The following is a 23,251-nucleotide window of genomic DNA, read 5'->3' as shown; positions in this document are numbered from 1 at the left end:
CCAGACTTAGGCCACCTTGTCGCTACATACACTGAAAAAAAAGATCTGTTGGATTGACATAAAAAAATCATGGACATCGGTTGCGCGCAAAAAAATCATGTTGAACCAATATAATTATTGCACATAATAAAATCATGTTCTACCATAATGAATGCTTCTTTGTTTCTGCACCTAATAATTTTACAGAAACAAACAAGATTTTATTATGTCATTTACCATAATTTTTTCAAAAATTTAAAAGACAATAAAAATTTAGCAAAACTATTATTTTGAAATTGCCTACATAGTTCATTTTAATTTATAAATTATTTTAATAAAATTTAAATTGAAAAATAAAATTGCAATTGCAGATTATTATTTAAAGCAAATACTTTCTTGTGCATTATTACAGTCCAATGAACATATGACACTGAACACAAATTTCAGATTTAACTTTATTATCTAAACTTGAAAAATATGTTTACAGTGTAGCAAAAAGTACAAATCAATATAAATTGGGCTTGCTATTTTTATTAAACAGAAGATAACAGAGCCAAAGCAAACCGCTGGAATCCCTTCTTAGGAAAAACTTTTTAAAAGTCATTTTTATTAAAAGAGTCGGCTCTTTAAGCCTGAAACCTTAGATACAACTTTGCCCTATAACTCTATTACAGTTTTTCTTTGAATTACCTCAAAGGTGTTTCTGAGATGAGGATGGTAATCAGATTTGTGCTGTAAATAAGGCCAAAAAAGCCTTGGCAACTGCCACTCTTGACACTTGGTGGGTCGACCACCACAGCCTGGGAGATGTGGACCATGAGAATGTCCTCTTCCTCGCCACTTTCCATTAGGAGGGAAATTCCCACCGTGGTGTCCTCGATTGCCTCCTGGATTGCTGCATGGTCTTCATTCTAAAGAACACAGAAAATATTTGTGTGCACAGTTTACATTTGAAGTTTAGTTAAAACGTCTAGATTACACAACTCACCTGTACTTTGAATCAACCCCTGAACTTGCTTATATTGGCGAGAAGGTCAGCAGTCTGAAATACAAAAAGACAACAAATTTTAAATTCACATGCAAACTTCAGAAAAATACAATTCTTACCCTTGGCTCATCAATAAATGTTATAGTTACTGTGTTAACAAAATCATTATATCCTTAGTGTCATGTTAACAGAGGATAACTAGGATAACTGATTAATCATCAATTTCATTATTTATTATGTATGTATCTTTCTGCATAAAAGGTGTGTGTAAAGAGTAGGGCTGGCAATCTTGATTACCTCAGGATTCGATGACAATCCAGGAGACAATAATTCCAATAATATATAGTAAATGCATGGTGACCCACCTGACTCAGTGAAGACTGGAGCATGGACCCCAGCATGATCAGGGAGGAGCAGTTGGAAGTGTTGTGTGATGAGCTCTGTAAATTAATCAGGAAATAAATATAGAGAGTGACACTTCCACAGCTTTGTTGTGTAATTTTACTAACTAAACATGCATTGGTTTGAAATCAATAGCTGCAAAAATATTCTGAAGAAATTAGACCAGAAAGAACATTTGACACCCCCCTCCCACCACAGGATTCAAACCACGCTTAATGAGAACCCGCGAATTTTGAGATGGAAACTGCAAAACTAAACTAGCAGATCGGGAGTAGCTAATCCCCCCACCCATAAAGGATTCCCATATGTGACGGTGTGGCACCGTCAGATGCCGAGGGGGGGCCACACCGGGTTTTATTGTTTGTATTTTGTATGCTATGATTACCACCTGTGGTGCCGCCTGGCTGGGATTGAGAGCAACGCCCCGTGGGCGTGGCATCCCACTTAAAGGTGAGCACTGCAGGTGGCGAAAAGAGAGGAGTGACAGTGTGTGCTGTATGCTGCGTGGCCCTGCGTGTAGCATCAGTGTCGGCAATAAAGAACAGATCCTCCTCACCTTGGCTCCTCTGCATCCTTTCTCGGCGGGACCCCGTCACACCATATTAATTTATCAAATAGGGGGAATCTGTGAAGTAGTATTACAGACATTATTATAACCAAGGCTGTAAACTTTTTACTACACATTATACACTTGTTCCAAAAGGACATAAATATTTTCACTCCATTTTAAACTCTCAAAGCTAAAATCTCCATAGAAAAATATGTTCAGCATCATAGAATGAAAACAAAGCTCTGATTGAAACCAAAGATCTATGTAAACTGGACAAACCGAACGCATTCTGTGCACGAGACGCGCACGGAGAATGATTGACAGCTGACTGAGACAGAAGTGCGGTGCTGTTTGCTGGTCAAATAATGCCGTCCTTAAACTAGCTCATGGTGGAACGGTATGGAAAAACGAAATAATGACAATAGTAATGATAGCTTCTCACATTTTCCTTCAATTTCGGTCTCAACGCAGAATTTAGCAAAAAGAAATCCACTTAGTGACGATGAACCCCCATGGCAAAGGTTTTCGCCTGTGGGAAAAAAATAAACCGCCGTGCCCGCGAGCGCCCACTGCCCCTTTGTCAAAAGCGAATTCCTACGGCATAACTACTCGCCACTCTTCCCCGCACATCGTTTGAAATCACCGTGTTTACCGCTGAATCTGTCTTCGACGTGAAAGAATTTACCGCGCTCACCTCCCCCTACCTGCCGTCAGATGGCTGCGGCCGCCAGCGACAAAAGTGGCGCGCAGAGCCTTAACTTTGATAACTACGACAAAAGTGGATTACAAAGCTCTTCCCCGTGAAAAAATAACATTAATGATAAATGAACGCCGTTCATTTCCTTAAATCAATTTGTTAGATTAAATTAATTTACCTTTTTTAAGCTCCTCCGGCCAGCAGGTGCTTGCAGCTTCTCTAAAATGGCTGACTGCAAAGTTTCCCCTCCTGGAATGCTTCTTCACCGATGGGGTTTACTTATCCAAAATTAAGGGGCAAAGGATCAAGCATAACTATTTCATGTTTTGTCAACATGATTTAAATATATAAAAGTAACACTGCAAGAAATTATGTGTGATTTTCAAGATTATATTATGTTTCGAAGGTAAACATAATTTGTTCATATTAAACAAACATGTTTAGTATTTGTAAATTGAACAACCCCACTTTTCCCGTTTTTTCAGTGTAGTTGGACAATTCATAGTCTTGCCCGTTGCGCCCCTTGGGAATTGAACCCTGATACAAATGCAACATTTTTGTTTTTTGAGAGAAATGGTTATTTTGTGAATATAGGAAATGTTTCAGATCTTTGAGTTCATCTCTCGAAGATGGGGACAGAGACAAAAGTGTTGCGTTGATATCTTTGTTCAGTGTAGATATCTCCTTGAACTTGTAGGTAAAACATTGTAGTTTACGTTTACTTATGGTTAAAGTCTAGTGTACTTTGAAGAGTTTTCATGCTGGTTTGTAATGAAGAGTGAGCAGTGTATAGAAAGGAACATGATGTGCCAAAAATAGTGTCATCAGCAAACAGAAATATGGAAGTTTCTCTCTGTCCTTTACATAGATATTAAGTCACTACCATGTTACTTAACTTATCCTTGCTTTTCAGCGTTTTATAAAATCCTTGATATAGCATTCATTTTTTTTTTTTTTTTTTTTTTTTTTTTTTTTTTTTTTTTTCTTAAACTTGTCCTGTCCAACAGCTGGGCAGACAGATGAGAGCTGAGGGCCTCTTGTGTTGGACAGATTTTACTTTAACAAGAGGGGTTATTAATCTTCAGACAAACCAAAGGTATGTCTGGATAAACCCCTTTTGTAATTGAGGCCAGACTTTATTAATTTCAATCATGTCTGAAAATCTTTGGTGTTGGACCGGACGGAAAAGGAAAGAGGGGAAGAAGAGAGAGGGACGATAGAGAGAGGGGGGGTAGGGGGTGATAATAGGAGGGGAAGGGGGATAAGACCATGAAGCAGCATAAAGCAACAAGTTTACTGGTTGTTAATCATTATGGTAACGTTCAAATGTAGTACAATAAGGGCGGAGCCTGTCCACACACACACTCAAATGTTATAAACACACCTGCTAGCTGCAAAAAATGTCCACCTGTCGACATATATACAAAACAGATAGTGTTCACACGCATACTTATGCCTTAAAACCAACTAGTGTGAAATATTTCAGTCATTCAGTCATGCAAACTGTAAGTGCAAAGGTGAGCTAACACCTGTGCTCAGGTGAGTGTTTATGTTCTTCTAAAATGGATGGTGGAACGTGGAAAGAAGGAGGGAGAGTGCCCAGCCATCCCCACCCCAAGACCCCCACCGCAGCAGCAGCGGCAGCCGGAATCCCCCCAACGCCACACGGGAACCGGCAGGGAACAACCGCCGCCCGGGCGACCAAGCCCGCCACCCAGGCCAGGGCCAGCAGGACCGCCGCAAGGCCCCCAGAGCCAGAGAGCAGGGAAGCACGGAGGGAGAGAGAGCGCCGCCCCAGCCCAACCAGGAGAGCAGCCCCCCCGCCGCGCCGGGAGAACCCAACGCAGGGCCCCACCGGAGACGGACGCCCACAGCCCCAGACGGGCACCCCACCACCACCCAGGAGTTCCGGGCATCCCCCCGCCCCAACCCCAGGTACGAGCCAGGACCCCCCAAGGGAGACCCGCTCCGCGCTCCAGGCAGCCATCCGCCCGGCCCGCGGCCGGTCCAGGGAGGAGCGGGGCAGGGGCCCGCCGCCCCCGCCCAAGAGGGGGGGAACCCCGGGGAAAAAAAAGAGGGCCCACAAGGGGTGTTGTAAATATGGCCCGACCAGGCTCGGCCACAGTTGGAAATATGGCGGGGCCCAGCGCCCAGGAGCAAGGACCAGAACCCACCCCCCAGGGACACGAACACTCCCGGCTCAGATGTAATGTGAACCCCCCCGCCGCGCGGAGAGAGCACCGCCGGGCACAGGAAGCCGGCACCCCGGGGACACGGCCGCCGTTGCAAAGGGGCCCGTACCCCCCACCAGGGAAGAGGCAGGGGACAGATGGTCCTAGGTCCCACCTTCCTTGCAAAATGTGTGTGCGTGTATGTGTGTTTGAGAGGGTGTGTGTGTGCATGTGTGTGTGTTTATGTTGGAATGTATATATTGAGGGGGGAGGGGTGTGTGTGCTAAGGGGGGTGCAGTTAAAATTGGCGGGTAGGGCACTGAGGGGACATCTCCTGATTACTCACAGTGACGTCCCCTCACCCTCCCCACCAAGGGACCCTAAATGTCTAAGGTGTGGTTAAAATTGGCGGGTAGGGTGCCAGGAGGACATCCGCTGCTTGCTGGCAGTGATGTCCAAGCACCCCCCCTACCAAGGGCCCTACATGTCTAAGGTGCAAATAAAACCGAAAGAGGGGGGGCCCACTCCATACGGCAACCATGGGAGGGGGGCCACTGCCTAGTAAACCCCCCCCCCCAAGGCTCATCGCAGGCTAAGCCCCCCACCCCCTCACCCTATTATGAGGTTATATGAGGAAGGGGGTAAGTTGGGGACAGCTGGTAGACTGTCCCCCGGTGGTCAGACAGCTGCCCCCCCCCCCCCCCAGCAAGGGGGCCAGGCCCACCCAGCCCAGGGGCCCCACCCCCGGAGGCGCCGACACCCCAGGCCCAGCACCACCCCCCCCCACACAGAGAGAGAGGAGCCAGAAAGCGTCGGCCCCCCCCAGGAGCAAGCCCAGGCCCCCACCCCCAAACGCCGGCCCTGGAAGAGCTCTGGTCAGGCCTCGACGGGACCGAGGCAGCCGACCGGCCGGGGAAACCGCCGATGGCCTCAGCGGAGACCCCGACCCGTCAACCCCCCCTGCCCCGTACCAATAGAGCCCCCCCCCCCTCCCCCAGAATGCCCCCCCACAAGGCAGGGCCGACAAGACCCCCCACCCCACCACCCCCCAGACCCCGCAGCCAAAGCGGATGACACCCAGAGCGACCGGGGGCCCCAAGAGGGCTGTCCCGTCCCGCCCCAGAGCCAGGGAAGGGCCGATCCCAGCCCCAGGTGTAGGTGGGAAGCCCATCCAGCGCCGCTGGGCCCCCCCCCGAGCAGCGCCCCCCGCCAACCCCCCCCAGCACAGGCAAAGGGACCACCCCCCCAAGCCAAGCCAGACCACCACCCCACCCCCCCACCACGCACCCCCACACCCAAGCCCAGAGGACCACGCAGCGCCCCAGCCCGCCCAACCCAGGCGCCGGACCCGACCCCCCGACCAACGGAGCCCCCACCACCCCCCGCCAGGCACCGGAGGCCCCGACCCCCACCCCAGCCCACGGCAGAAGGGCAAGGAGCGGCGACGACCAGGCCCCCCCCACCCCCTAAGTCACGGAGTTAGCTATGGGAGACCAGAGAGACTGAGTTCTTTCAAAGTTACTTGAACCTTGGGCTGACATTTTTTCCAAGCTGATATGATCAAGCAGCAGATTTCTGTGTTGACTTATATTTATATTTTTCTTGCTTTTCCAATTTATTAAAATAGTTTTTTTAGCAATGCAAAGAGTTATGAAAATGATAGAGCCTAATCCTCCTTCTACATCGATGGCACTCATGTCACCAAGCACACAAAGTGACGGTGAAGCTGTGATTGAAACCTTAAGCCAGACTGATAGATCGGCACATACCTGCTGCCAGAGAGCCTGGACAGGCGTGCAGAACCACAGTGCATGCATGTAATTGTCGGGTAGATTACTGTCACAGTGCTGACAAATGTCTGAGTTACTGAGACCCATCTTGAACATCCTCTGTCCAGTGTAGTAAATTCTGTGAAGAGTTTTGAAATGGATTAGCTGCAGATTTGGACTTTTTGTCAGTTTAAAGGTGTTTAGACAAAGTTCTGACCAAAAGCTTTCATCTGTGCTGATGCTCAAATCCGCATCCCATTTTGTTGTCGGAAGTGAAATATTATTATCTAAGTTACATAAAAGTTTGTATATTTTGGAGAGAGTTTTATTCATTGTGAAATTGATCAGAGTGGTAACTACATCTGGTAGCTTTAAATCGTTGTCTCTGTATTTAAACTTTTTAGTAATAATTGATTTAAGTTGCTGATATTCCAAGAAGTTATATATTCCATGTTTGTCTTGAAGTTCCTGGGGAGTTATGAATCTTCTATCAATAATTATGTGCTCTAGTTGTTTTATGCCCCCTGCTTGCCAAGCTGGGAAGTGGATAATCTTTTTGTTTATGAGGATGTCTGGGTTGTTCCAGATGGGTGTCATTTTGCACGGTTGAATTGATGATTTTGATATTTTGAGAAATTCCCACCAGGCTGTTAAGGTGGCATTTATATTGGTACTTTTGAAACAATCCTGTCTTTTAACTATTTGGCTGATAAATGGAAGATCTGACAGGTTGATCTTTCCACATAACGCCTGTTCCAAGTCTAACCATGAGTTGGTTTCTGGATTATTTTTTAACCATTTTAAGATATATTGTAATCTATTTGCAAGAAAGTAATTGTGGAAGTTAGGTAATTCTAATCCTCCACAGCTTTTTGCAGATTTTAAAGTTTTTAGACTAATTCTTGCAGGTTTATTGTTCCATAGAAAGCTTGATATGGATGAGTCTAATGTTTTGAACCATTTTAATGGCGGTTGTGTGGGAATCATTGAGAAGAGATAATTAACTTTGGGTAAGATTTTCATTTTTACCGTGGCTACCTTGCCCATAAGGGACAGAGGCAGGTTGGTCCAGCGTGTTAGATCGTCCTGTATGTTTTTCAGTAATGGGGTGTAGTTTAGCTGCACCAGTTCTGATATTTTGGGGGGAAAATAAATACCTAGATATTTTATATTGCCTGATTTAACTGGTATTGTGGGTCCTTGCTCCGCATTACTGTTCAGTGGTAATAAAACAGATTTATTCCAATTAATGGAATAGTCTGATATAGAAGAGAATTCATTAATGATTGTTGCCGTTTCATTTACAGAATGTATATTACTTAAAAACAGTAATATGTCATCTGCATAGAGACTAATTTTATGATGGCTGTGTTTGGTTTTAATTCCTTTGATACTCTCATTCTGTCTTATTGCTGCAGCTAGAGGCTCGATAAATATTGCAAAAAGAGAGGGGGAGAGTGGGCAACCCTGTCTAGTTCCTCTTCCAAGAAAAAACCTGTTGGAAGTCTGTTTATTAGTTCTAACTGATGCATTGGGGTTGTGATATAATATTTTGATCCAATTGATGAATGATTCTCCAAACCCAAACTTATGGAGGGCAGCAATGAGGAACTTCCAATTTACTCTATCAAAGGCTTTTTCAGCATCCAGTGATAGTATAGTCATTTCCTGGTTTTTGATGGTGGCAAAGTCTATTATGTTAACGAGTCTGCGGACATTGTCATCCGAGTGTCTGCCTTTGATGAATCCAGTTTGATCAAGGTGAATTATGTGAGGAGTGACTTTTTCTATTCTCTGTGCTAGTGCTTTGCAGATAATTTTTACATCTGCATTAATTAAAGAAATGGGGCGATAGCTTGAAGGACTCGTGGGGTCTTTGTCTGGTTTTAGAAGAAGGATAATGTTGGCAGAGTTCATGTTAGGTGGTAGAGATTGGCTTTCATTGATAAATTTTACCGTTTTATAAAACGTTGGTGCCAGTTGTTCCCAGAATTCCTTATAAAACTCTGCTGGAAAGCCGTCGGGTCCTGGTGCTTTGCTGTTAGGCATAAGTAACAGAGCTTCATGAAGCTCAGACAACGAGAGCGGAGAGTCTAAATTTGTGATTTGATCTTCGTTTAACTTGGGCAGGTTTATATTGTTAAGAAATGAGTTGATGCTTTGTTCTGATGGATTGATCTGTGGAGTGTATAAGTTTTGATAAAAGTCTTTAAACGCATTATTAATTTTTACCGGGTCATGGGTGACATTCCCTGTTTTGTCCATAATAGAAGCGATTGTTGATTTTTCTTTATTAATTTTAAGCTGATTAGCTAGAAATTTGCCAGATTTATTCGAGTTTTCATATCTTTCCAGTCGAAGCCTTTGTATCTGGAATTGTGTTTGTTTATTGATGATGTCATTAAACTGCAGCTTTAAATTTTTCAGGTCGCCCAGTATGTGTTCCTGTGCAGAAGCAGCATAAGCAGTCTCCAGGGTTTTGATTTTATTTTCTAATTCTAATAAATCTGCTTTCTCTTTGCGTTTTTTATGCGTTGAATAAGAGATGATTTTCCCTCTCATGACTGCTTTTGCTGTTTCCCAAAGAATACTTGGTGATATTTCAGAAGTATTGTTGAATTCTAAGAAGGTTTCCCACTCTTTTTTAAAGAATTCAATAAATTCCTGGTCTTTTAACAGAGACGTATTAAACCTCCAGGTTGAACCTGAGGGTGTGGGTACTTCCCTTGAAATAGTAACAGAAACTGGTGCATGGTCACTGATAATAATTGGATGAATGTTGGAACTTTTAATTTCTTTCAAAAGGGAGTTACTGACTAATAAATAATCTAAACGAGAGTGTGAATGATGAACTGGAGAGAAAAAGGTGAACCCCTTAGTGTTTGGGTGACATGAGCGCCAAGCGTCGCAGAGACCCAGATCATTCATGTACTGCTTTAGAATACTTGCAGACTGCCATGTACGCTGGTTTGCTGCTGTGCTGAGTCTGTCAAGTTCAGGGTCCATAACAAGGTTGACGTCTCCTCCTATAATGATTGTGGAGTCAGAGTGAGCTGAGAGTGAGGTGAAGAATCTGTGAAAGAAGGAAGAGTCGTCAACATTCGGACCATAGATGCTGGCGATGCAAAAGTCTTTATTCTGAATGGATATATTAATGATTACAAATCTGCCTTCTGGGTCAGTAACTGTATCCTTATGAGTAAATGTAACATTTTTCTTAATCAAAACTGCAACCCCTCTTTGTTTGGAGTTGAAACTGGCAGAATACATAACTGGATACTGGGAACAGCACAGGAGATTACCAGCTGATAAAGATAAATGGGTCTCCTGCAGCAGAGCTATATCTGCTTTAAGATCATTCAGGTGATTTAACACTTTCAATCTCTTTGGTCCAGCGCCAAGTCCACGCACATTCCAGCTAACGATGTTAAGACTGTTCATAGCTGTTCTAACCGGGAGAGTGCAAGGCTAAATAGTGCGTGTGCCCGTCCGTGTGCGCGTGCCCGCTGTGCGTACCTGCTACACTGACAAGCGCTGTGCGTTGTGGGTGAACGTGTCTTGGCTGTGAGCTGCATGTTGCGTGCGTCCTGTGTGAGCCTAAGTGAGGTTTTTGCAGTTTGTCAACGTGTGTGTGCGGGATCGCGTGTGCATGCTCTTATGCGCGCTAGTATGCGCGCGCGCCCGTTCCGTGCATAAATAAATACTCACCGTGGTTGCGTTGACTTTACCTGATTCACATATGAGGACATAGGAAGGGGGGGGGGACAAGAGAAAAGAGAGAGGAAAAGAGAACAAAAAACAAAAACAACGAAACAACAACAGAAACATGAATGTGAGAGAAAGAAAAGACAGTTTTCCTGAGAGGTGTGGATTATTGATGATCCGATTATTTCCTATTCAATTAAATAAGTTTGCGGGTTTCTTCTGGGCGGCGCAGATGTCAGTGCACCTCTGAAAGCCTTCAGCACAGCCAGGGTGTTACCTCTGGGTCCCGGAACAGCTTGCCATTCACAAAAAGTTTATCAACGGCAACCACCGCGCGTGCTCCAGCATTCATTTTTTAATGTTGTGTTTTGTCTGTTTGTTTTTTCTAGATGTTTGCTCTCCGGATCAAATGTGTGACTATACACCCCCATCAGCAACGCGAGATAAGCGGTCTTCCACTTTAGACGTTGACATTGACATTGCTTTCCTCATTGACAGCACTGAGTCTACCTACCGATCATTCTTTACCAGTATTAAACAATACATTGCTCACATTGTGGAACACCTCTACATATCTTCCGATCCCACATCCTCTGTTCACCACGCTAGAGTGTCTGTTGTCCAGCATGCACCTTATTCATACAGCCAAAACAAAACAGGCTCTCCAATCCACGTGGACATTGGCCTGACTGAGCAGCAGTCAGCTCAAAGTTTTGTCAAAGTCCTGCTGGAGAAGACGCAGCAGTTGGAGGGAGGCCTTGCTTTGGCAACAGCCATTGAATCAACAGTGGAGCAAGTGTTTGAGAAGGCACCTGTGCCACGGGACAGAAAGGTACTGATGCTGTTTGTGACTGGCAGTGTGGCAGAAGAGAAAGAGCAGCTGGTGCGCATTGCCACAGAGATCAAGTGCCGAGGCTTCTTCTTAGTTATATTTGCTGTGGGTCAAACACTGACTGCTAGAGATGTCCATGTCCTGTCTCTCATGGCAAGTGAGCCTTCAGATGTCTTCTTTAAGCAGCTGGACACACTCTCAGCCTTTTATAGCAAACGCATCCAGGAATTTGGCCAGTTTCTGCCAAAGTATATCAGCAGTAAGTTCCAGATCTTTACCCTGCATGTGCTGTCCTAACTTTTGTTACTTCAGAAGATAAGTACTTACAACTATACTTCTGCTCTTGACAATACTTGCTGTTTCAGTTGACAATGCCTTCTACATGTCCCCTGAGCTGTCTAAGAGCTGCCAGTGGTTCCAGAATGATCAGCCAATAAAAAATGCACTTAATCTGACAAAGCAACAGGAGTAAGTTCAGCTTGAACAGCATTTTTGCATTGCCAACTTATTAAAATGACAGATGAAAATTCCATGGTTTTGGTGTTTTACAGAACATTTCAGAAACATCACGAAAGTCACCAAACCGTTCATCACAAGAAGCACAATGGTGAGATGGTTGAGACCGAATGCCACAAAAACACACACTTTCATGTCAACATAGTAAACATAATTGGAAAACTTGAGATCTCCATAATTCAGCCAACTGGTTAATTCTATGGAAAAGGATAACAAAACAACTCAATTTCTGAGGATTTACCTGTGTAGTTTTGAAGAAACAAACCCTTCATATCTTAAATGACGCCAAAATGTCCCACAGTAAACTCAAACAATCTAATGCCTTTTAGTCCACAAGTGTAAAAAATATTCATATGTTCTATGTATTCGAAGACACTGGTATAAGAAAACTCTTTGAACTTTGAATCCAAAACCAATCTGTCAGCCACCGTAACATGAGTGCTGGAATGTTTTCCTGAAAAATCTTGGGCATGTTTTTCTGCACATTTAAAATGTAGTTTAAAAATTCCTTCAGGGCAACAAACATGCCTTTCCTAAGATGAACGGTGTCATGCAGCTTTTTCAGCTCTCAGATGCAGAGTCAAAGTTGCAGCCCTCAGAGTAGTCCTCATTAAATCAGGTAATCACTTCAGATGTAGTAAAGAACAGAATCCAGATCCCACAGCACAAAAGATTGCATTAAACAAAGGCAAGAATTTACCATTTTTAGCATACTGCTTGGATTGTTATTGTTTTTATTATTTTTTAGACAGCTATTAGAATGCTTTTTGTGTGCATCGGATTGGGTTTATTCTCAAAAGTGGCTTGAAGCACAGTTAGGCAAAGACATTAGAAGCACCACAAACAAAAAACCTGATCGTGCTGTTCCCATGAGAATACTAGAAAACTGAGAGGGAATGTTCCTGGAGCTGCAACACCTTTCAATATTAGAGAATGACCTTTCCAGAGTTCATTAGGACTATGGTGAGCATGTAAACCTGCTCATTAATACTGTGGATTTTCATTAGTATTACAGATAATTCATCAGACATTCTTTCCATGTTGAGGAGTTAATGTTTTCATGACTGTCTACCATGAAGAAGATTGGTTTTCTGTGATTTACTCTATTGCTTTTTTTTTCTGTACCACCCAGACATGCTGCACGTCTCTAATGTCACCTCGAACAGCCTGAGGCTGGGATGGAGTGTCCCAGACCCAAAGCTATCTGCCTACTTTGAAATAGCGGTGTCCCGTTTTCATGACCATTCTTTGGTGCTGAAGACCAACACATCCAGCACGGAACTCACTGTGGACAACCTGGAAAGTGATCAAATGTACCATGTTGTGGTAACGGCCTTCACAGCTGAGGGTCAAACCATCTCCACCTACAAGGGACTTGTCACTACAAGTAAGTCCACACAAACACACCCACATCCATGCCTCCCCCACCTTGCGCAACAAACACCCATGCACACGGACAACTCCCCCACCCTTCCCACAGACAGACGCATCACGCATGCACTCTTGTTTTCCATCTTCCAGCCAGAGACACACCTTGAGTGGTCTGACTGTCGGTGAGGTGCTTTTCTGGTTAGAAATCTTAGACAATTGGAAGTAGTTTTCCTACTATCTAAGCAGAAAGTTTCTTTAGTCTCTTTATTTTTTCTGTAAAAGTCCAAGAACCTCAAGCACTAAGCCCTGACGGGGAAGTAATGCATCAAGCTTTTGACGCAGCAGCTTCACAACTGCTCGATAAATCAGAAATCCTCTAGTTCAACTTGTCAGAAATCTGAGTATTAAAATTCCAAAAATAGATAAATGTCCTCAAGATCTTCTACTGACAGTTGGGATAGACACAATAATCTTCCACTTGCCCAATGGATCATTGATGTATCCAGCCACCAAGGTACTCTCTGGAAAAGAAGGGTCCATTTGGCTATGGTCACACATACAACTGCCTTCAAGCCATGGGGAGGTATCAGCAGAATCTTCAAGATTAGCTGCCGCTGCCCAATTTTTCTGAAAACCGTTGGCGTGGTCATGAATCCAGACAGCAGCAGTCAGTCACGTGACTTCATTACAAAATCAGGCGACAGCTAAAAAAAAAAAAGAAGAGCTTAGATTGTCTGACAAAGCAAAGGTTTAGGATTTTTCTAAAATCCTGACCAATTTTTAGGGGAATGAATGAAACTTGTAAGGAAGATATTTCCCTTCTTGATCAATCGTTGGACTGAACAAACCTATCTGTAGTCGTCTTTCCTTTGGCAGCATTTGCTGCTCAACTTACCCACCTACTCTTTAGCATTTCTCTCAGCCGTTCTGCTTTGCAGTGTTTGGAAAAGTCCGAGCAAAGCCAGCCATGTGGCTGTCTGCTTCAGGGTTTTTCTTTTCCTTGCATAATGATCCAAGCAGTAACTACTGGCTACTTTTGTTGAGTGAATGGAAGTTGGTGCGTGACTGAGTAACTTTCTGATAACTTTCTTTGTCTCACAGAATCGAAGCAGGAGAAGCCCAGCATGCACGTCACACATCCGCCCAAAACTCCACCACTGGACAACCCGCAAACAGGTGGAGAGTGTCCTTCACGCATTCTGAGAACTACGAAACGTGTTCTCAGAACGGTCAAGTTTACCTCAAACCAGGGAGATATGTCACTAGAAACTACATTTTGTTTCTGAAAAACAATGTCCTAAAATTTAGAAATGCATCAAAATGCAAGATAAACCATCTTGCTTTTGTTTTTCATGTCATATACATATTCTGAATCTTTTGAGGTTTTACAGATACAGTCATATTAGACTTTGTATGAGAATGAGAGATCAAGTTCAGATCAGGAGATATGTGCCTGATGTTTACATGTCCAGCATTATTAAGATGTTGCTAATCTTTGAGGCCAAATTTTCAATGCAGACCAATCTAACCCTTAATGGTAAGATGGCTGATGGTCAGTCAGGACGTTAGAGCCAATGAACGTTGACTCCTGTCAGAATTATCAGCGGGGGTGGGGGGTGGGGGTCTTTTCTTTATTACACAGCTTCGCACATGGCAGAGTACTAAAAGGAGCTGACTTCTGATCATTATTCCAATCACGACTAACTTGTTAATAGATGCATCCTAATTTCACTTTGAATATTTAAAGAATGTCTTGATATGATATTGCTGTTATCTTGCGATACGGACTAAACATGATTTTTCTTTGTAAAATGACTCATCTGGTAAGGTAAAACAATCTCTGAAAACCTTTAGCTGTTAATACTTTTTTATTTGTGAACTTTTAACATCATGCAGGATCTGCTGTGGGTTGATTCCTAACACTAACTCATCGTCTCTCCCTGTCTGTCCTTCATTACTTCTGTTGTTCGTCTTTCTTTTTCTTACTTCTTTGCATGTTTTAGTTAGTGAACTTGCGGACCCATGCTCACTTGGCTTTGACCCTGGAATGCCATGCAAAGACTATCAGGCTAAGTGGTATTATGAAAGACAGAACGGGTTCTGTACACAGTTCTGGTATGGAGGTTGCGGAGGCAATGACAATAGGTTCGACAGTGAGGCCCTCTGCTTGAAACGCTGCTTGAGGTCAGGTAAGTTTGTGCTGAGGTCTCTGAAGAAATCCACAATAGGCCGATCAAATACTCTTCTAGACACCAATGGGACAAACCATTTAGGCCCAACAAATACACTTTAGCAGTGCAGCACTTTTGCACCATGATTTCACTGTTTGGTTCATGTAACCCTTGTGCTATCCTAGGCACTTTACCATTGGGAGTTGGGTCATCTAGACCCACTAGACAGTACTCTGAACCTTTTTTCTTCAATGATTTGTGATCTTCACTGGTGTCCATGGATTACATGAAATCTTTCCACCTTTATCCACCTTTGTCATGGTAGGAATAACACATCCATGTAAGGGGGGGGGGGGGGGGGGGGGGGGGGGTCATCTAAGATAGCACAAGGGCTAACACAGAAAAATTAATTATAGTTTGTACGTAACAACTACAAGCTTTTTCAAAAGGCATGTGATCCGTCACCCGGGACGGCCGTGGCCATTGAAGGATGCAGACCCGGAATTTGGACACACCCAATGTCTTAACCTTAGTTTTCTTTAACCCTTGTGCTATCTTAGATCAGTGTTCTTCAACCAGTGTGCTGTGGGAGATGGTCAAGTGTGCCGTGGGAAATTGCCCTCATTAACTGATCTAAAAACATTTACCATCTCCAGAAAATCAGATCTGTGTTCATCCAAAAAGGCCCTGATAAAACACTGAGTAGTTAGGAATATGAAAGATCATAAAATATTTTTTCTTTGTGTTTATTTGATTCTATTAAAGACATTTTGATAAGAATGACAGTACCGCGATTTAGCCACAGCTTCAGCTGTTTTTGGAAAAGTCCCGCCCCTTTAACTGTCTCCACCAATCATTCTTGGAGGCTTAATCATCCGTCATCAGTCTGACCAATCAGAAGTGGTTAAAGTCTTCACTTCCTTGTTCAGATTCTGCTCATAAAGTCTCTCAGTTCTAACTAAAATACCAGCTAAAGCTCGTCTTTAGCGGTGTAGCTTTCCACAGAATCCGGTGTCAGACCGTGGAACAAGTGAAGAAAACAATGAAGACAGAAAAGAGAGTCTGTCTGCCATCACTACATCTCCCATAATGCATTGGGTTAAAGTAAAAACACTGATCTAGATGACCCCCCCCCCTTCCATTGACGTGTTCTCCCTACCAGGACAAAGGTGGATAAAGGTGGAAAGATTTCATGTAATCCATGGACACCAGTGAAGATCACAAATTGTTGAAGAAAAAAGGTTCAGAGCACTGTCTAGTGGGTCTAGATGACCCAACTCCCAACTTTAAAGTGCCTAGGATAGCAAAAGGGTTAAATATGTCCTCCATCATGAGAAAAGTGGTACAAAAATACAAGATTTATTGGAGTGGCTCTTTGGTCCCTGAATTTAAATTTGTTCTTGTATCATTCTAGTTGAATTTTCCAACTGGTATTCTTCACAGAAACATTTGCCACCAAACATTTGACCAAACCTTGTTTTTAGTGTTTTGTTTTAGTTAAAATTTTAACTAAAACTACTGTAAGCTGTAAAGTAGCGCTAGAGATTGTAAGGAAAGGGATGATGGGAAATGAGACGAAAGCTTGCTCTGCGTCAGCAGTCCAGCTCACAACCCAGAGATGAATTTCTGATGAACTCTTGCCGCTCTGCAGAAACTTTATCCTAGAGAACTATAGGAATTTTTGATTATGGCTAAAAACTGCATAATGAGAATGAAAAAACCACTGGGAATGATTTGAGAATACAGCAGAAGAGGATTTGAGTTGGACTGTCAGTCAGTCACAAAAGCAAACAATCCTTTTTCATCCACGTCAAACATTTCCATAAAAACACGGAAGCGGTCGGCCATATCTGCAGGGAATGTTTATTTTTTCCTGATTTCTTAATCAATGATTTTATGAATATTTACAGAAGAGACTATTCTTGAGCAATTTATGTAAGAAATCACATTCATGTGTGACCTTTTTTTGCAGAGGTGCAGCTGGCAGGAAAGCCAGAGGAAAAGCCACAGATGCAGCCAGAGGCACAGCAGACGGAGCAGGTGGAGATTCCTCCAGCGCCTGGTAAGAACAGATTCTCAAATAATTTAAGATTCTCTGTCTTCCTTCTAACTTTGAAGCTTGATGTTGATGTGTCTGGTCGTGTAACACCAGACCCCCATGCTCAGTTTTGCAGATGACCTAACTAACTTTAGGAAAACTGGTCGTTTCTGCAGTTTCTGCATTGTTCTTGGGCTGCAGCCCTGCTGAGCTGTGTATTCTGTCACTCCTTGTAAGAGACTGTTTCATTACATTTTATGTACTTCCTCAGAAGTGCAACTTCTTAAGAAAAAAGGAAGACAAAAGTAATTTGACCTGTGTTAAACATTCAAACACTTGATGTCTCACAGCAGAACTCTCTTCTCACTTCCTTCCCAGTGGACATTTGTCAGCTACCCAAGCAGGAAGGCAGCTGTGCAGAGTTCGCCCTGAAATGGTACTATGACACCACCAGCAAGAGCTGTACCCGCTTCTGGTACGGAGGCTGTGATGGAAACCAGAATCGCTTCGACACGCAAGAAGAGTGCAAGGAAGCCTGTGAAAAACGAGGTACCGGCTTTGAAAGCAGATTCTCAATCCTACTTTCTATTTCTAGTCAAATTTACATTCTAAGCTAAAGAGAAGTACATGTTTGACCTGATTTAAACAATGTATTCTTATGAGAAAATGTGCTTCATTTGAAGAATATTTTTTTCAAAGACTAGTTGGTCCTGCTCAGCATTTGATGGGTGTGACTTACAGAAACATACCTGTTGAGATGAAGGGTTTTTGTTGTGTAACTTAATACTGATAGTAAGTTTACAAAGTTGGAGAGGTTAAGCAGATTTTAGTGTTTGGTTTTTAAACTATCTGAAGAGAACACAGCCTGTGGAATGGCTCTGGATAGACTCAGATGTATTTAGTGTTTTCCATTCTTTGTTTGCCAGCTCCACTCAGCCAGGGGATCATCGCTGCAGTAAGAACATAGGATGGATGGGACGGGCATGGAAGCATTCTGCCTTTCAGAAAGGAGCAGCATCCACATGATCTTACTGTAAAAAAACAAAAAAAGCCATGCCGAATCAATGGTGGCTGCACTGGATTCCACAAACAAAAAACTGCCCTCACTTTCTTCAAGTTTTTTTTAACCACAAAAAAAAGAATGAAAACTGTGTTTATTGGCATGAATTGTTTGAATAAATTGGTGCTACACAGCATTTTTTTCCTGATGAATGGAGTTTGGTGTCTTAAGCACTTTTTTATTTTGCAGCTTTCCTGGAAAAGGATGATTTATGGAAGTTTTCACATGTTTAAAAAAGCTGTTTTCTAGTCAAACAATAAAGACACAAATAAAAACAGGGTTTAGCTTCAAGAGCTGGCATCAGTATCAGCATCAGTCCAGTCTACTGGGTTTGTTTCACCTCGTAACCCTTGTGCTATTCTATAACCCCCCCACCCCCACCCCCCTTCCAGTGACGTGTTCTCCCTACCATGACAAAGGTGGATAAAGGTGGAAGGATTTCATGTAATCCATGGACACCAGTGAAAATCACAAATCATTGAAGAAAAAAGGTTCAGAGCACTGTCTAGTGGGTCTAGATGACCCAACTCCCAATGTTAAAGTGCCTTGGATAGAACAAGGGTTACATCCAACCCGCTAATGTTTTACAGGTTCTGCAGGATTCAGGTACAAGAGTAACAACCATCCACTGAACATTACTTCCCAACTGCATTAGACTGCATAATCCTTTGCCGTATAATAGAATCCAATACTTTGTAATATTACATATCCTTTCATTAGAGGTTAAATTACATTATAAAAAAATGTTGAAGAAAGATTCATTTCCAAGCAATATTTTTTTTTAGGGGGGGGGGGTCCAGTTCAGCAAACACACAGATTGCAGTTGTGATCACGGAGGGCAAAGCAGCTCAGGTATTATGGACCCCCCCCCGCATGGAAAGGAGTCGGTACTCCATTGTGGGTGTCGCAAATTACAAAATGAGTTGGTGAATTGAATCCTCAAAATGTTTTATTGTTTTTGTTCTGGGCCAGCAGGATGACTTGAGAAGGGCCCAGAAGGGTTTAGGTCAGGTGAAAAGGGGGCCGTGTCATGAGTTTTTCATCTTTAAGGCCTTTGCCAGTCAGCCATGCAGTGGAGTACTTTGATGATGCATGTGATGAAATGTTGACTTGCACTTGAAAGATGCAGACTGTTTCCTGTGTGACTCCTTAAAGATTGTGTCTTCTAAAAAATCTGCAGTAGGTCTGAGAGTTGATCTTAAGTCCATTTTCAACTGAAAAAGGTCCAACTAACTTATATTTAATGAGAGCTGCCCACACCATCTCCTCACCTCCATTCCCATTCTTGACCTTTCAGCTTGCACATCTTGTTGGGATGTGGTCGAGTCTCAGCTTTTCTCACTTCGGCCGTGTCTCTGAGAGCTGAACATCTCGTATTCTCGATAATCCAGGTAGGTTGCAGTTCTGGAATATGATGGATGAAGGGTTCCTGGCAGCTTCACGCTTCATTCCTCTCAATTCTTTGGCAGTGAATTTGCGTTTTTTTCTTCGCCACACGTTTCTTGCGTCTTCGCTGACAATCGGCAGCAAAACACCTAATAGTTCTGTGATCCTGTTTCTTGGATATTTCAAGACTGCTGCAACCGTCTGAAAGGCGTTTTACAATTTATGTCTTGTCAGTTAAATCTCTCTTAGGGCCCATTTTAGCTGAGAAGAATCTGCCTACTAATTATTCACACCTTTATATAGGATTTTGACCTTCCTCGGCCACGCCCCTTCTCATTACATAAATGCTGATCACCTGGTATGCATTGAATCTATATGCATTTAAGTTTACATGGCCTCCTGGCACCCTACCCGCCAATTTTAACCGCACCTTAGACATTTAGGGCCCCTTGGTGGGGGGGGGGGGTGAGGGGACATCACTGTGAGTAATCAGGAGATGTCCCCTTAATGCCCTACCCGCCAATTTTAACTGCACCCCCCTTAGTACACACACCCCTCCCCCCTCAATATATACATCCCAACATAAACACACACATATGCACACACACACCCTCTTAAACACACATACACGCACACACATTTTGCAAGGAAGGTGGGACCTAGGACCATCTGTCCCCTGCCTCTTCCCTGGTGGGGGGTACGGGCCCCTTTGCAACGGCGGCCGTGTTCCCGGGGTGCCGGCTTCCTGGGCCCGGCGGTGCTCTCTCCGCGCGGTGGGGGGGGTTCACATTACATCTGAGCCGGGGGGTGTTGGTGTCCCTGGGGGGTGGGTTCTGGTCCTTGCTCCTGAGCGCTGGGCCCCGCCAAATTTCCAACTGTGGCCGAGCCTGGTCAGGCCATATTTACAACACCCCTTGTGGGCCCTCTTTTTTTCCCCGGGGTTCCCCCCTCCTGGGCGGGGGCGGCGGGCCCCTGCCTTGCTCCTCCCTGGACCAACCGTGGGCCGGGCGGATGGCTGCCTGGAGTGCGGAGCGGGTCTCCCTTGGGGGGTCCTGGCTCGTACCTGGGGTTGGGGCGGGGGGATGCCCAGAACTCCTGGGTGGTGGTGGGGTGCTCGTCTGGGGCTGTGGGCGTCCTTCTCCGGTGGGGCCCTGCGTTGGGCTCTCCCGGCGCGGCGGGGGGGCTGCTCTCCTGGTTGGGCTGGGGCGGCGCTCTCTTTCCCTCCGTGCCTCCCTGCTCTCTGGCTCTGGGGGCCTTGCGGCGGCCCTGCTGGCCCTGGCCTGGGTGGCGGGCTTGGTCGCCCGGGCGGCGGTTGTTTCCTGCCGGTTTCCGTGTGGCGTGGGGGGGATTCCGGCTGCCGCTGCTGCTGCGGTGGGGGTCTTGGGGTGGGGATGGCTGGGCGCTCTCCCTCCTTCTTTACACATTCCACCATCCATTTTAGAAGAACATGAGCACTCACCTGAGCACGGGTGTTGGCTCACCTTTGCACTGGCGGTTTGCGTGACTGAATGACTGAAATGTTTCACACTAGTTGGTTTTAAGGCATAAGTATGCGTGTGAACACTATCTGTTTTGTGTACATGTCGACAGGTGGACATTTTTGCAGCTAGCAGGTGTGTTTGACACTTGGGTGTGTGTGTGGACAGGCTCCGCCCTTTTTGCACTGCATTTGAGCCTTACCATGGTGATTAACAACCAGTAAACTTGTTGCTCTATGCTGCTTCATGGTCTTATCCCCCTTCCCCTCCTACTATCACCCTCCTCCCCCCCCTCTCTCTAACGTCCCTCTCTCTTCTTCCCCTCTTTCCTTTTCCGTCCGGTCCAACACCAAAGATCTTCAAACATGTTTGAAATTAATAAAGTTTGGCCTCAATTCCAAAAGGGGTTTATTCAGACATACCTTTGGTTTGTCTGAAGATTAATAACCCCTCTTGTTAAAGTAAAATATGTCCAACACAAGAGGCCCTCAGCCCTCATCTGTTTGCCCAGCTGTTGGACAGGACAAGTTAAAAAAAATAAATAAAAATAAAAAAGTTTACATGGCTTGATGCTGGAAATTGTGCATTAAATTATTATAAGGTCAAAATATTACCTTGCCTATTACTTATGCACACAGTCTATCTATCCATCCGTCCATTTTTACAACGTTTCGGCAAAGAGAGAAGCAGGTCTTTATCATGGTGGTGGGTGTGGCCTGTTAAGTTTGAGAATTCCTAAAGCGTTAGACTCCTCCCATGCCTTGTTGTTGGCACCTCAGCATGTTTGTCTGTCAGACTGAAATATACTAAAAGAAGCTTTCAGTCTGAAAGCCGTTCTAAAATATTGACCCAAAGCTTATTAATGACAACCGTCTTGATAAATGAGCTTCTGTGTGCCTTTCAGAACTCTGCCAGCAAGCTGCTGCCACTGCCTCTTTTCCATTTCCTCTGCTGCTTCATGAAGCTCCAGGTGACTTCAGCACATGAATGAGGGCAGCACAGCAAAGCCTTTCAAGGTCGCCTGGCAGCAGGACAGTCAAAAGGAAACCGGCTCTACTGGACCCCAGTTCTGAATGCTGATTAGAAAATCCACAGGATCCCAGAGGACAAAACAAGGGTCATTCTCTGGGGACCAATAAGGAAAGTAACATGATCTGGAGAGCAGCAGCTGCAGTGAAAGAAGGATGATGGGTCCTCCATCTTTTTGTTGGAGAGGTTTCAGAGTTTTGGTGTCACAAAGGTGCAGTTCTGTGTTTTTCTCACGCTTTGATAGATCTAAAGTAAAAGCTGCAGCTTCTATTCTTTAGGAAATTTCAAATTATGTGTCTGAATGAAAACAAAGAAAAACATTGTTTTCTACGTTAGAGAAGCCTGAGACTTTAAAGCAGTCATTCCCCCCCCCCCCCCCCCCCCCCCCGTTTGTCCACTTGGCAGTCGGGCCATCTTTCCCTCTCTCTCCTCCTTTTCATGTTGGATCTCTCTTTTTCTCTCGCGGTCGTCTCCCAAACCTCGTGGAGTTTTGTTCTGGTTTCACGCTCATGACTCATCCCACATGGAAACTTTTCCCTGGGAAAAAAGGGAGTCTTTACCGCTGGTAATAAAATTCTGAATACCACACATCCAACCCTCCAAAGTAAAGGAAAAAAACTGCAACAAGATCCAGAAGGAGCAAAAATGTGTTTTGTTGCATCTTTTCTGCAGCTGCTGATGATTCCAATGTCAGAGAAAGATCTAAAAAACCACTCTGAGACTAAACCTCTATTGGAAGAAGGGAGTCCCCTACTGGATCAACTCCACTCAGGCCTTTGTCCAGGTTTCACTCAACAGCCTGCATTGGTTTACTTTGACCAAATAAATAAGTCTGTCAGGATTATAGTGGAATACCAAGATAAAATATATTTACGTCTTAAGAATCAAGAAAACCCAAACAGATGAACTGGCTGCTCTGCAGATCGACCGGGACATGGTCCCAGATCCCAATCTAGGACCATGTGTTTTTTGTAATCCATGTAATCCACTCCAGACTTCCAGAAGCTGAGTGAATAGTTTCTAAAGGAACTTGCAGGTTTTTGCTGAACATTTCCAGCATCAGAGCTGGGAATAACAGTTTACCAAAGCAATGCACTACGATAATCGGA

At 44.3% G+C, this 23,251-nt stretch overlaps 1 protein-coding gene and 1 long non-coding RNA gene across 10 annotated transcripts in view; one reads left to right on the top strand and one right to left on the bottom strand.

Annotated features, from left to right (window-relative positions):
• The window catches only part of col6a3 (collagen type VI alpha 3 chain), a 53,378-nt gene extending 34,977 nt beyond the window's left edge, over positions 1 to 18,401 (top strand). For 8 of the 9 annotated variants that reach the window (XM_023950871.1, XM_023950874.1, XM_023950870.1 and 5 more), the window contains 9 exons: positions 10,651 to 11,352; positions 11,459 to 11,561; positions 11,645 to 11,700; positions 12,742 to 12,996; positions 14,082 to 14,156; positions 14,984 to 15,169; positions 17,124 to 17,213; positions 17,568 to 17,738; positions 18,116 to 18,401. In XM_023950871.1, coding sequence (XP_023806639.1) covers positions 10,651 to 11,352; positions 11,459 to 11,561; positions 11,645 to 11,700; positions 12,742 to 12,996; positions 14,082 to 14,156; positions 14,984 to 15,169; positions 17,124 to 17,213; positions 17,568 to 17,738; positions 18,116 to 18,156 — 1,679 coding nt within the window. In that variant the 3' untranslated portion in view covers positions 18,157 to 18,401. The remainder of the gene's footprint in view (positions 1 to 10,650; positions 11,353 to 11,458; positions 11,562 to 11,644; positions 11,701 to 12,741; positions 12,997 to 14,081; positions 14,157 to 14,983; positions 15,170 to 17,123; positions 17,214 to 17,567; positions 17,739 to 18,115) is intronic. The other variant, XM_023950869.1, reaches the window with a different exon arrangement.
• On the bottom strand, positions 443 to 3,554 carry LOC111946750. Its single transcript, XR_002872494.1, has 5 exons — positions 2,795 to 3,554; positions 1,926 to 1,994; positions 1,333 to 1,407; positions 968 to 1,021; positions 443 to 890 (listed from the first exon to the last, which is right to left on the bottom strand). It is a non-coding gene; the product is annotated as an uncharacterized LOC111946750 (long non-coding RNA).
• Positions 18,402 to 23,251: the final 4,850 nt, after the last annotated feature.

This window comes from Oryzias latipes, chromosome 21 (assembly GCF_002234675.1).
Source record: "Oryzias latipes chromosome 21, ASM223467v1".
Lineage (NCBI taxonomy): Eukaryota > Metazoa > Chordata > Actinopteri > Beloniformes > Adrianichthyidae > Oryzias > Oryzias latipes.
The sequence above is the reverse complement of the archived record's forward strand: the minus strand, read 5'-3'. Positions and strand labels throughout refer to the sequence as shown.